This window comes from Conger conger, chromosome 6 (assembly GCF_963514075.1).
Source record: "Conger conger chromosome 6, fConCon1.1, whole genome shotgun sequence".
Classification (NCBI taxonomy): domain Eukaryota; kingdom Metazoa; phylum Chordata; class Actinopteri; order Anguilliformes; family Congridae; genus Conger; species Conger conger.
The window spans coordinates 62,515,491-62,529,728 of NC_083765.1; the positions used below are offsets into that span (position 1 = coordinate 62,515,491).

The window sequence follows — 14,238 nt, forward strand, 5'->3', positions numbered from 1 at the left end:
GCACTTTCCATGAATTTTCAATTATAAAAAGCTTTTATTTTTATTTTATCTGGGCTATTTACTTGCAAAGAATGAGTGAATATCACATTTTCCTTCTTGTGATTGTATTCATAATTTTGCCAACTTTAGATCGATATTCATCTTTTGAAGTTATAGAAAAGTAAAGATGTATTGTATGTACCCAACAGCAAAAACCAATATGCCCATCAAGAGCTCTGAGATGTGTGCCTTGTGTGTGAGTTCTGCCTTTGTTAAAATGCAGCCATGCTTGTTTTGATTTAAGGCACTGAAACCATTTCAGACAAATCCAGACACTAGGACCAAACAATCTAGGAAACACGTGATGCGATCATTTAAAGAAAATCTGTACATATATTTTGATGCCCTGTGGATTCGTGTTCGAAAATGGCTCGTTTCGTTACGAAACGCTTCCTTCGCAGTAGCTCTTCACTCGGGGTTATTCTGTCCCCATTGTAATTACTGAGAGGATTCACTCATCTTCCGAACATCAAACAGCAGCGGGACGAATTTTACACAGGTAACAAGCTTAACACAAATATGTGTTCTCTATGTGTAAACAAGCATCTGCACAATCGAGAATAATGACGGTTGAATATATAATTGAGACACTTCCATAGTTCGCATTGCAAGAGAAATACAATTTAAAAGCCAAAATGGAACGTAGACAACAAGGATGTTTTATAATTATGCCAGTATGTAACCCAGCCTACGTTCTCCGTAAATAATAAATGAGAAACGAAAGTAGCTAACAGGAAACGTAAAGGTAAAGGTTACATTTGGCGGTATTTCAAGCATTTCAATTCAAGCATACAATTGTGTTAGCTAGCTAACGTTACGGACGTATTGGTCTGACTTTCACACTAATGCATTAATTGTTCTTTCGCCTTGTTAATTAGATTATTTTCGTTTTTTACCATCAATAAATATGCCCTGCTCAGAGGTTTCGCAAGGCACAACTTCATCTCCTGTGAAGAATCGCAACAAGACGCAAATTTCACTCCAGATAACTGAAACTATGTATCCTATTACTTATCCAAGCGAATACTACATATGTCGTTATTAAACAATACCAGTTTGCTATCGGTAGCAACAAGCAAATTAACCAAAGTTAGCTCAGGTGGATATTTGTAAATCGACAAGCTAACTAATAGCTAATAATGCTTGTTGCTACCGGTAACGACCTGCTATAACTAGATATGTAGTATTCGCTTGGATAATAAGCAATAGTATACAGAGTTTCAGTGATCGTTTGTCTGGAGTGCAATTTGGGCATCTACACGTTCCTTTGATCTCTACGTGTTCAATCATGCATGTTTAGCTAAACCTTGATTTGTCTCAAACTAAGTTACAGTTGCATTGTTTGTGGTAGACTGTCATATCTTAGTTCTATAGCCAGCTAGTTACTTGCTCTTAATGTAGTTGGTTAGCTGAAGTGAAAACTTCAAAATGACAAAAAATAAATAGTGTTGTGTAGCACACTGAAGTCAACATTTCATGAAGTCACCTTTTAGGCGAACGTTTTTTAGAGCACTACAAAAAGACGGCTGGCTCTGTCGCGTTTGTCAGTCAACTTTCCAAAATGCATGAGAAGACGGAACTGTATAATAACCCTTTATATTACGCATTATATTCATATTCACAAATTGTTTGAAGAATCAGTGTGGTGGTTTTAGGGTGTTTGTTGTAATATCTCTCTTGACCATTAGTAGTCCGACATTGCCTATTGTACCTTTAAGGCAGGGGTCGGCAACCCTGGTCCTGGAGAGCCGCAGGGTGTGCTGGCTTTCGTTGTTACTTGGCATTAATTGATAAATGAAAGCCGTTGATTGCACAGTTAACCCCCCTCATCTGGTTTCTTGGGTCTGAATTGGTTGCTTATTTTAAGGTGGAGACGAAAGCCAGCACACCCTGCGGCTCTCCAGGACCAGGGTTGCCGACCCCTGCTTTAAGGTAAAGTTTTCATAAATAGATTCATGCCAACATTTGTCCGAATCAATCAGTGCGTACAATAGTATGAAGGACGACGTAGCTAACTTAGCTAAATGTTTTAATAGTGAGAAATATTGCAAATTGTGTAGTTTACGTATTTCTTTATTTTTTTTTTTATAAAACAAGCTTCAAGCTCCTAGGTCTAATATAAATGTTAAATTATGTTGCTTTCGGGGATTTTTAACCGTTGGCATCATTGGTTAACTACATAGTGCAATGTTTTTGCCTCCCTGGATTTAATTTGAATGCTTTCCACAAAGCTGGAGTTGTAGATGAAGACTACCGAGGAAATGTAGGACTTGTGCTTTTCAACTTCAGTAAAGAAGCGTTTGAAGGTGAGGCCTTTCTTTGTAAGTTACTGATACAATTCTGTTGCTCATATTTCCACGTCTTTTCCCGGGCCCTATTCCATATACGTCGCTTGAACAATCTAGGATGCATCAAATTATCCAGTAGTAGTTCATCGTATTGTAGACAATGTTTTTTTTTTTTTTGTCCAAATGACACACTTTCGTGGTTGCCTAAATGGCGCTATAAAAATATCCACCTAACATGTATAATTCCATTGCAGTCAAAAAGGGGGACCGTATTGCTTAGCTGATCTGTGATAAAAATATGCTACCCGGAATTGAAGCAGCATGAGGTATGTAGGCTAATTATTGTGAATTTAGTCTGTGTCATGACGAGGGGCACTAGTTTGTCTCCACTAGCGTTCTCACATGACAGCTAGAGGTTGCAATAGCCTATTTGTCAAGCCCCTTCTAGAATAATACCATTTGCCCTTAATGTGAGTTTAAATTGGAGTAATTGCAACTAATTAAGCCCAGACAATGATTGCTTCAGTTCCATTTGTTACTACCCTAGACATGTTGTACTGGGGCACTCTCCTCATATTAAATCAACAATTTATTTTCATAAATGTCTCGATTAGAAACGGACTTGTGCAATTAGTCGCTTGACTGTGTCATTGGAGTGCCTATTGGGACCCCTGGAGAGTAACCAATTAAATTCAAGTTTAGATCCCTGCAGGTTGCATTGCGGAGGCCAACTGGTGGGCCCAGTCATGATGACGTTCAGCAAGTCTCAAACTCTGTTCTCTTTCCTTTAGACCAGGGGTCAACAACCCTGGTCCTGGAGAGCCGCAGGGTGTGCTGGCTTTCGTCTCCACCTTAAAATAAGCAACCGATTCAGACCCAAGAAACCAGGTGAGGTGAGTTAACTGTGTAATCAACGGCTTTCATTGATCAATTAATGCCAAGTAACAACGAAAGCCAGCACACCCTGCGGCTCTCCAGGACCAGGGTTGCTGACCCCTGCTTTAGACTTTGGATGACAGTGTTCGTGGAGCTGGTGATTTTGGATCACCTGGCAGAAATTGAGACTTCTTTTTTTGATTTCTTACTTCAAGATTCCTTTCATTACTTTACTGTATTTACTTTAATTACTAAATGAATGATATAAGTATGTAATGACTGATTCATTATATGAACGTCTGCCACTCATTACATATGCAAAAGATTATAATTGGTAACTCTTGCATGTTATATGGTTCTTTAATTTACAGTGTTGGAAGCTTTTGTATTTTGCTATTTACATTTGATTTACAATGCGCTTTTTACCTTTGAGTAAAATATTTTTTATTAACAGTAAACCTGATAATGATGCAAGGTCGGTGGTTCAATCCCTGGTGTAGCCACGAGCAGATCCAGCTGCTGAGCCCTTGAGCAAGGCCCTTAACCCCCACATTGGTCCATGGGGGTTTCTTCTTTGCTTAGTCAAATCCACTGTAAGTCGCTTTGGATAAAAGCGTCAGTCAAATAACATGTAATGTAAAAGAGCATTTAAGCATAGATTATTTTTGGTACAATATATTCATTTAGTCCAGCAAAGTGAGTCTTCTTAAAGTAGACTATGTAGGCTTATGCCAAAGGCTAAATTGTCATTCGTCCACACGATGACATTGAACACCTAAAGCACACCTGCAGTACTGCAATCACCAACTACTGTCCTTTAAATTTTTCACTAGATGGCGCTACATGTCTATGATGGAAAATGTTGTTTTTAGTATCAGTACATTATAAACATAAAATTTTACAAAACACAATCATTGTTGGAGGGGAAAATTAAAACATTCATGGCATTGCAATGAAGTACTTAATGTTGATTGTTTTGTTTATTGTTTTTAAGACAAACTGACTCCAGCAAGTATTTGCCAGCTGAGATTACTGTTGCTCCACCAAAATCACACCGGATTACCCTGTGTAGGAAAATTAATGGAGGCAATGGTACCTTTAGGATAACTCCCAGTACTACTTCTAGAGTTATTTTCACGAAGCTATGTTTGGAGGGCCATTTGGCAACATTTAGCTGGAAGAGTTTTTGTCGGCAGTGTCTTATCTGTATTCCTGGATAATAGTTCAGCAGCCTAAAACACTACCATTGTCATCTGAGTAGCTGTGTGTCTGATCTGCTCATCACTACATGTTGAAGCAACAGTTTACCTCACGCTTTGAAGGGAGTCGACAACCTTCATATTCAAGTTACACAAGTTTAGGAAGAGTCGATGCATCTACAGTATCAGCATTTAGGGAAACAACTCTGTGTGAAACTGACATGCTACAAGCCCATCTCAGGTTGCCCATCTCCCCATTGCTCACAACTGTTGCAATAACGTCTTATTACAGAAATAGCCTGAGGGTGCTCTGAATGGATGTGTGGCTGTGCAAAACTGTTTAGGAATAAGTGTTTTTAAACGGTATGCCATATTGTTGTTTTTAACAAACAAACGCAGTGCTATCCAATTTGGTGCCGATTGTATTCTGTGGTAGACTACGTCCGTCTTCGTATTGATCCCATGGATCCATCATGTCGGGGGCGACATGGCTCAGGCAATAAGAGCAGTCGTCTGGCAGTCGGAGGGTTGCCGGCTCGATCCCCCGCCCGGGCTGTGTCGAAGTGTCCCTGAGCAAGACACCTAACCCCTAAATGCTCCTGACGAGCTGGTCGGCACCTTGCATGGCAGCCAATCGCCGTCGGTGTGTGAGGGTGTGTATGAATGGTTGAATGAGAAGCATCAGTTGTACAGCGCTTTGGATAAAGGCGCTATATACAGTGGTGTGAAAGTGTTTGCCCCCTTCCTGTTTTTTTTTTTTTTTTTTTTTTTTTTTTGCATGTTTGTCACACTTAAATGTTTCAGATCAAACAAATTTAAATATTAGTCAGACAACACAAGTAAACACAAAATGCAGTTTTTAAATGAAGGTTTTTATTATTAAGGGAGAAAAAAAATCCAAACCTACATGACTCTGTGTGAAAAGTGATTGCCCCCTAAACCTAATAACTGGTTGGGCCACCCTTAGCAGCAATAACTGCAATCAAGCGTTTGCGATAACTTGCTATGAGTCTCTTACAGCGCTGTGGAGGAATTTTGGCCCACTCATCTTCGCAGAATTGTTGTAATTCAGCTACATTGGAGGGTTTGCGAGCATGAACCGCCTTTTTAAGGTCATGCCACAGCATCTCAATAGGATTCAGGTCAGGACTTTGACTAGGCCACTCCAAAGTCTTCATTTTGTTTTTCTTCAGCCATTCAGAGGTGGACTTGCTGGCGTGTTTTGGATCATTGTCCTGCTGCAGAACCCAAGTTCGTTTCAGCTTGAGGTCACAAACAGATGGCCGGACATTCTCCTTCAGGATGTTTTGGTAGACCGCAGAATTCATGGTTCCATTTATCACAGCAAGTCTTCCAGGTCCTGAAGCAGCAAAACAGCCCCAGACCATCACACTACCACCACCATATTTTACTGTTGGTATGATGTTCTTTTTCTGAAATGCGGTGTTATTTTTACGCCAGATGTAATGGGACACACACCTTCAAAAAACTTTTGTCTCGTCAGACCACAGAGTATTTTCCCAAAAGTCTTGGGGAACATCAAGATGTTTTCTGGCAAAATTGAGACGAGCCTTAATTTTGTTTTTGCTCAGCAGTGGTTTTTGTCTTGGAACTCTGCCATGCAGGCCATTTTTGCCCAGTCTCTTTCTTATGGCGGAGTCATGAACACTGACCTTAACTGAGGCAAGTGAGGCCTGCAGTTCTTTGGATGTTGTTGTGGGGTCTTTTGTGACCTCTTGGATGAGTCGTCGCTGCGCTCTTGGGATAAATTTGGTCAGCCGGCCACTCCTGGGAAGGTTCACCACTGTTCCATGTTTTCGCCATTTGTGGATAATGGCTCTCACTGTGGTTCGCTGAAGTCCCAAAGCTTTAGAAATAGCTTCATAACCTTTTCCAGACTGATAGATCTCAATTACTTTCTTTCTCATTTGTTCCTGAATTTCTTTAGATCTCGGCATGATGTCTAGCTTTTGAGGATCATTTGGTCTACTTCACTTTATCAGGCAGGTCCTATTTAAGTGATTTCTTGATTGAGAACAGGTGTGGCAGTAATCAGGCCTGGGTGTGGCTAGAGAAATTGAACTCAGGTTTGATAAACCACAGTTATGTTTTAACGGGGGGGGGGGGGGGGGGGGGGGGGCAAATCACTTTTCCACACAGGGCCATGTAGGTTTGGATTTTTTTTTTTCTCCCTTAATAATAAAAACCTTCATTTAAAAACTGCATTTTGTTTACTTGTGTTGTCTTTGACTAATATTTAAATTTGTTTGATCTGAAACATTTAAGTGTGACAAACATGCAAAAAAAAAAAAGAAATCAGGAAGGGGCAAACACTTTTTCACACCACTGTAAATGCCAACCATCTATCAGACAGAACCCACCTGCAGTACCGCTCATTAAACGGACAACTTGGGGGTACGATGCGTCACCATATGCGGTCGCCAGGTTTGATTTGTGAGCACCTTTAATGTTTCCATAGACTCCTATGGGAGCTTCACAATGGCGTATGGAGCCAGTTCATGCCAGTTTGACTACCAGAGCATGTGCACTGGGTACCTAAATGTGAAGGGATGAATAGGAATGAAAAAATATCAGTCCTGATTTCTCATTTGAGATAAAAATGGCAGTATGCCAGATGGCAAATCTTTATTTGTGAATTTCCATAGATTATCAGATCTCCGCGTAAGATTACATTCAGTATGAAATCTATATAACTTATATCATCGAGGCCCCAGCTCATATATGGTATCCAACGGCCATATTGAAACACCTGTCTGTTGACTATTACTTTCGTTAGGGAGATGGGATTTGTGAATGTGGAGCCATCAAATTTTACAGTGAAGGATCAGCAGTAAACTATGTCCAGACAGAGAAAGATTTAATTGGCAGGTAACCTCCCCATGCAAGCAATACTGTAAGTTAGTAAACCCCCATTTTTACTTCAATCCATGCTCCAGTTTTGGGCAGGTCTGGGATTTACTGGGTTGTGCAGTTATCTGGCTAACTGTGCAGTTATCCTGGGTTGTGGAACAGGCCCCAGATCTATTAGTTGATCTGGCATGTGTGATATGCTTGTGCCAACTGTTGTTATCCAGTGGAGCAGCTCAGTTGTTGGACCAGTCATCTTTTCCATGAAAGCTAGTGCAGATCCAAACTGACAAAGGAAGCTACAGTTATATAGGATAGGTGAGCAGTAAACTCAAATAGTAGAAAATGCATTGGAAAATGGTGGAATATCCAGAGGAATCCTTGAAGAAGATGCTGTTCTTTTGAGGGCCCTGCCCTTCAGATTTTGTCAGATTTAGTCTTTGATAATTTCGAAATTCATAGATCAAGATACAGAAATATAGTACTTTAAGCAAGACCGAAACCCATTTAAACCAAAAATATGTTTTGTTTATTGTGAATTTACTGAAACTAAACCCTCATTGGTGTGAACAGACACTGAAGATGGTCTCATTCACGTCATCTTGACATGATGACGGCACTGATTGTACTTGCGAAAATGTATGTGGCCAGGAGGGCCTCAGTGCATAATTATTAAGTCACAGATATTGCATCATCAGAATGGTGTATACAGTTAAAAAGAAGTAGTTGGTCATTATAAGCACCATTACAAAACCCCTCCATATGGGTCTTTATCTAGTTTACAAATGCTTCCATGATTAAAAAAGTGGCATGATTACAGTATAAACACACTTAATTTACATGTAGTTCAGGCATAACAGAACAGAAAAAGCTATTGAGTTACTGTAACTTTGGTTGGTTGCAAAGTAACTTGAAATCTTCAACCAGTAGAAAAGTGTTGTTGTTGGCTACCGTCTTTGTAAAATATTACAGTGCATTCATAAATCTTAAGATGTCATGTTACTAGCACCAGGTAATATAAAATGTTGGTCTATTCAGCTGGAAAGATGGAGAAGTTAATGAAGACAAACATCCTTCAAGCCCAAACAAAATTTTAAAAAAAATCTTCAACTTCTGCTAAGCGGTGAAAATTTCTCAACATCAGTGACGTCTCCCAATTTACATGTGTCACTGAAAGTGGAAAGATTCAACATACCATCATACAAAGCCTTATTCAAAAGAGCTTTTTATACAAAGCCTGAGAAAGCAATTTTGATTTTATGGGATTTTGTATCTAATGCTTTTTTCCTCCACTCACCCCCCCCCCCCTTTTACTTTCTGAACATGCAGCTGCACTTATTAATTTTATTGCTTCACACTTTACATGTGATAAGAAATCATATCCATGATATGTAGAATCGTCTTTTTGGAATCAATGCAGTCCCCCCTATTTCTTTGGCAGCGAGCGCTTTTGCTTGTTGTGGTCCTGTGAATTTGCTAATGGAGAACTATCTGCACCTTCATTTTCAAGGCGTCCCCCAGCTGTCCTGTGAGGTAGTCTTTGTCATGCTTTTCCTCCAGATGGGCCAGTTCTTTCTTCCTGTAAAGTGGCATACTGCTGATTTGTAAATAATACGCTCCAGGAAGCACTTTCTTTTTGGTTAAGTGAAGGTAGCTTATTCCATGCTTCTGGTTGATCCTGAACAGGCCCTCGTCATTCCCGAAGTCGATCATGTAGCGGACGTGGTCGGTCAGCGTGGAGAGGGCGGGAGTGAACTCCAGGAGGTGGTCTTTGCTGTTCACGTCACTGACATTGAAGTTAAACAAGATGGTGTCTTCGATGTCCACACTTGCCAAGCTGACGGCCTCTTGTTCATCCTGTAAAACACATACAATTTTCACAAAACCCAAAACCCAAAAAACTACTCTGAACAGAATTGACTGAATTATTTTTTTCTATTTTTAAAGGAAAAAGTTCAGGATTTCTAAAAGGGACATTCTTGCTTACTGTAAATTGCCAGCAATAAGTAATGGGACATTCCGTTGCATTCCTAAAAAAAATGTTTCTTTATCGGAAGACAACTACCAAATTCAAGGTTACCTGTGATTCTCCCAGAGCGGTGTCATCGGTCCCGTTTGTGCTTCTGCGTTTCCTGCCTTTTTTCGGATAGCCGTTAATTTTACACTCGTAGCAAGCCTCAGGGGAGAGAGAGTTATCGTCTGTCTCGCCACCCTGGCCCGGCCCCAGAGCTCCAGTCCCAAAGCCCACGCCTGAGACGCAGTGCCTTAAACACAGGGAAACAGAAACTTCAGCAACACCTTTCTATATCACATAAACCACACACTGTCGTCAGAACTACAGGGACAGCATTTTCTTTATAGTGCTTTTTTCAGCAACAAAGGCCACACACCCTTGCCCTGCTCTGTAGTATCCAGGCGGGCAACCACACAGGTAGCCCCCATCTGTGTTGGAGCAGCCATAGTTGCAGGGGTTCTGGGAGGACGAGCACTCGTTCACGTCCTGGCATCCTCCCCCAAACTGTTCGTAGTTGAAGCCCGTGGGACACAGGCACCGGAAGCTTCCCAGAGTGTTGTGGCAAGAGGCGTCCCCACAGACTTGGCTGTTCTGGCATTCATTTTCATCTACGGAATACAAATAAAACAAAATGGTTTCTGTATCCAATGTCTTTGTGATGTACTTGCCTCCTTGGTAGTTTATTTAAACAAACAAAGGCTGCCAATGCTCGTGATGTATTTTGTATGTTCATGTTTTTTGCTTGCTCGAGGTAACCCTGCTGCCCTTGCACACTATATTTATATTTAAGTAAGTGAGTTAATATAACAAAGTGATAACATTTATACCAAGCATATTATCTGTCATTTGAAAGTAAATTATTAGTAATAAAACTTTGCAATCTACCTGCATCACTTATACAAATGTGCAAATACATAGAGAATAGTAGTCTTATCTAATACTGTTTTCTATTTTTACAAATTGTTTTTTAATGTACTGAATCTCTTTCAGATATTTAAATGTTAAGAACTTCTTATGAGTAACTCATCTTTTAAGACACACTTCCTGGTCTCAAGCACACAGATTGGGCAGAGGAATAGAGATTACAAATGTCAAAAGGTTAGTAACCCTTTCCACTTTGCACCTCTAGAGGACAATTTCCACCTAATTTGTACTATAAAAGTGCCAGTGTCTCAAAAACAATTTACTGCATACACATGGTTGAAGACTTTAATTAAAGAAGAGGATTGTACCATTCAGGAACTTAAGACAGAACACATTTGTCAGAGCATGCACATACAGTGTACACAAAAGTAATAATAATTTTTAAAAAAGATTTCCAAAAACGTTATTATAGTTTAGCACTGAATATCTGAATAAAGAACCAACCCATAACTACTTTATATTTGTGTAGAGACTTGATGTCAACTTGTGTACAAAATTTAAGATATCGACAGGCATTCAAATTCCTTATGAATTTTTCCAAAACTGCACACAGATGTATCCTCCAACATCTTCATATCTTTTTGTCCAGACACATGAACGATCAGAAAAGCATATTTTTCTATTTTTAGATTTTATGATACAAAATATAAAGAAAATGTACCTTCACAAGTGTTCTATTCACATATGAGAGAGCATGCCCAAAGTGTCCAAAAAGCCCTCCAAAAAGGATTCCTCACCCTAAATGCTTTTTTCCAAGCTGCATCAAATTTACAATGGAACTGTAAATTAGGTTAACCAGAGCCCAGGTAGCCCCATTAGCCAGTACAATTAACGTTGTGTCTGCTTATTCATTCTGCAATGTGAACGCAGCCATATTCCTAAACTGCCTGTTACCTGAATATGACACATTATACCTTGTAGGAAAGGGTTAGTTGACTGAGTATGTGTGCTCTTTTGCAGGAACACCCTGTTAATGCCCCCCCAAGTAGCCTAATGTGCGTGTCTTTGCAGTTCGGTACTGAAATGACCTAGCCGTACCTTCATAACCAAATATGTCTGTATTGAATAATTTGTATTTCTACCAAATTAGAAATATGTCTGCCAGACGTGCAATAAAAGTGAGCTAACAAAAAAAAGTGTTTATTCATGTTAAATGTACAAAATCTGTAAATTCTTGTTATAATTTCCCAAATCAATAAATGGCAAAATCTAAATCAGACACTTTGCAAGGCTGTCAAAAAAGGATGAAATGTACTTATGTGCATCCATTCTAATGTAATGTTATTACAACTGGAATGTTAAAAACACTCGCTCAGCATGATGACATTTTAAAGAAACATACTTTATGTATTCAAGTAAATCTGGAGGAGGCTCATCTCATAAGGTAAACATTTACACAGATTAAGCGTTCCTTTGTTCTGTTGTGCTGTAATCATGAAGAGGAAGAGGTTGTGCCTCCAGGAAAGGGAAGTTCAGTCAGACAGGAGAGCGAGAGAGAGAGGGCCTTCCTCACCCACACACTGGTTCCACTGATAGTGCTGGAGGTAGCCCTGTGGACAGCTGCAGCGGTACCCGCCCACCAGGTTCTGACATCCGTGCTGACAGCGATGGTTTCCCTCGCACTCGTCCATGTCTGCCGGGAGACACCCGCAGGGTGACATTAAGATCCAACACCTAACCAAACAGCTTTGCCAATATCCATGTGAGAAGTTCACTGGTGATATGTCTCCAGCAGACCTATGGCCTGTTCCACTAAGCAGGATTACTGAGTTAGCTAAATACCTGAACTGAGTAAAAACCCAGAACAGCTCTATCTACTTCAGTCCATATTCCAGATTTGGGTGGGGCCCCGGTTTTACCGGCTAACTCCGTAATCCTGCTTTGTGAAACAGGCCCCTGGGTACAAATAGTATTTGTTTCGGATTCAAGTACATTTCTGTGATCTATTGATCTTGCCTGGTGCATTTGCGCCTGGCAGAAGGAGCAGATGAGCGGTGTTTACACTTCTGACATAATTTCATTTGTTACAATATACCAGGCAAGGTTAGTCAAATGCAGAAAAGTATTTGAATCCAGGCCTGGTCTGTTTCACATTCAGATGAGGGCAGTATACTATCGCCGCATAGAAGTGGAGAAGGCGGTAAACTGAGGTAATTTTAACTAGATATAATCTTTACACAATGTATTGAAGGTATAAAGGCCTGTCCACACCAAGAACGATAACAATAACTATTAAATACGCCGTTTTAAAAATCGTTCTCACTCAAGTAGATGGCGAAGTATACTATAACGTTAGTGACCAACAATATCATTGGGGTCACTTTCAGAGCAAATTTTCCAGCTGCCGGAATGATAAAACACTGACAACCAATCAAAATCCATCCTAATTTACAGGTCGTCACATTAAAAACGGCAGACGGCGTAGCCGAGAAGCTATTTACAGAAAGTTAACGTTCATCATCAGTGCGGATGATCACATGTTGAAGGTATGGTCCCCGGCGTGGATCTGTACTGTAAATGAGTGTGTGCGACGCTAGAGGCCCGTTCGGCTGACCTTCACAGTTCTGCCCGGCCTGGCCCTGGGAGAAGCCGCGCTGGCACTCGCAGCTGAAGCTCCCGGGGCTGTTCTGACACACGCCGTTGGAGCCGCACAGGCTGGCGTCGGTGGCACACTCGTTATTGTCTGCAGAGGAATGCAGAGGGACGTGAGCCGTCTGTGCTGGGTCACTGCTGTCAGCCTGGTACCCCTTCAGGACACCTGCCTCCAGACACCCTCGAATGGTTCCCCTGAGGGCCTGTAAATTCTGTCCGACTGAGATCTTGGAATCCAATTTAATCAAATAATGTTTTCCCAAAATAATAATTTACACTTTTCTGAATCATCACTTTTAACTTTTTGTTTTTACATCAAGTTACTGAGATTCTTTGTTGCTTGAAAACAATCAGTCTTCTGATGCATTCATAATTTGTAACAATACATAATAAAGGATACTATGCAGGATTTCTACCTTGAAAATACTATAAAACAACCTGTTTAGTCTTTATTGCACTGGCAATCTGTGTCTGTGTTCACTTCTGCCCAATTGTTCCTTGTATTTGCTATCATAAAAAGTGTCCTGCATACTATGCCTTATTATTAAGCACATTTTCGGTCTTTAAACTCATAAGCTATTTGTAACAAGCATTCGTACTCTTTCATCAGAGCACTCATTTATCCTATGGATGTAAAGGTCTCTCAGAGGCCTACAGCCAGAAAGGGCCCTCAATGACCCTGAGCATTATTGGACAACGATTACGTAACTTCACATATTTAAGGCTGAGATCATGGGATCTGCCCCAGAGATCTCCCACCCTCACTGTATCCATGGAAACCGACAGCGCCAGGCTCCACAACAAGTAAGAGTTAATTTTCCATTACTACAAATCAGTCAAGCTTAATTTAATTTTTTTAATAGTATCAAGCCATTAGGTTAGAGAAACAAAGTCATAAAATGAGTTTTTTGTGAAGAATGATGAAAGATAAATGGCTTCATTAGTTCAGTTGAGTGAGTCTGACCTTCAGAGCAGCACTGTGTGGGCTGTCCTTACCGATGCAGGCAGTGTGGTGCTGGGTGAACCCAGGGGGGCATTTGCAGGTGAAGCCTCCGATGGTGTTGACACATAGGAACTGGCAGTTGTGCTGTTTGGTCGAGCATTCATCCAGATCTGCAAGAAACAGTTCAACAAACAGGCGAGTTGTCACAATATGTCCACAAAGTACCCAAAATTATACGGTTTCCCAGTGCATTTTGAGGCAAATTTAGGTGGCAGCCTCCATATAGCAGCAAGAGCAAGCCATTCCTATCTACAATCACAATAAAAAAATTAAAAAATGGCTTGCTTTCCAAATCTGACCCTTTCCACTACTTCGTTAGTACAAGCACAGTGAAGAGCAGGAAAACAAAGGCTTGTAGCTGTTGCTGTTACAGCACTCCCTTGCATGTAGCTGACTGGTAACGTGTTTGTCTAAGAAATCTTTGGACGAGTGAGA

At 40.6% G+C, this 14,238-nt stretch overlaps 1 protein-coding gene and 1 long non-coding RNA gene across 3 annotated transcripts in view; one reads left to right on the forward strand and one right to left on the reverse strand.

Annotated features, from left to right (window-relative positions):
* The first annotated feature begins 410 nt into the window (after positions 1-410).
* LOC133130180 (uncharacterized) lies at positions 411-9,927 on the forward strand. 2 transcript variants are annotated; one of them, XR_009708918.1, is made up of 6 exons: positions 411-538; positions 1,907-1,971; positions 2,271-2,345; positions 2,582-2,653; positions 3,658-3,796; positions 8,957-9,927. It is a non-coding gene; the product is annotated as an uncharacterized LOC133130180 (long non-coding RNA). The 2 variants fall into 2 exon arrangements; XR_009708917.1 differs by lacking the exon at positions 8,957-9,927 and having other exon boundaries at positions 415-538; positions 3,658-4,156.
* LOC133130179 (fibrillin-1-like) overlaps positions 7,777-14,238 on the reverse strand; it is a 75,107-nt gene continuing 68,645 nt past the window's right edge. Inside the window, exons 61-66 of the mRNA XM_061244512.1 lie at positions 13,797-13,913; positions 12,763-12,891; positions 11,722-11,841; positions 9,661-9,892; positions 9,351-9,534; positions 7,777-9,127 (exon numbers count right to left, since the gene is read on the reverse strand). Coding sequence (XP_061100496.1) covers positions 8,747-9,127; positions 9,351-9,534; positions 9,661-9,892; positions 11,722-11,841; positions 12,763-12,891; positions 13,797-13,913 — 1,163 coding nt within the window. The 3' untranslated portion in view covers positions 7,777-8,746. The remainder of the gene's footprint in view (positions 9,128-9,350; positions 9,535-9,660; positions 9,893-11,721; positions 11,842-12,762; positions 12,892-13,796; positions 13,914-14,238) is intronic.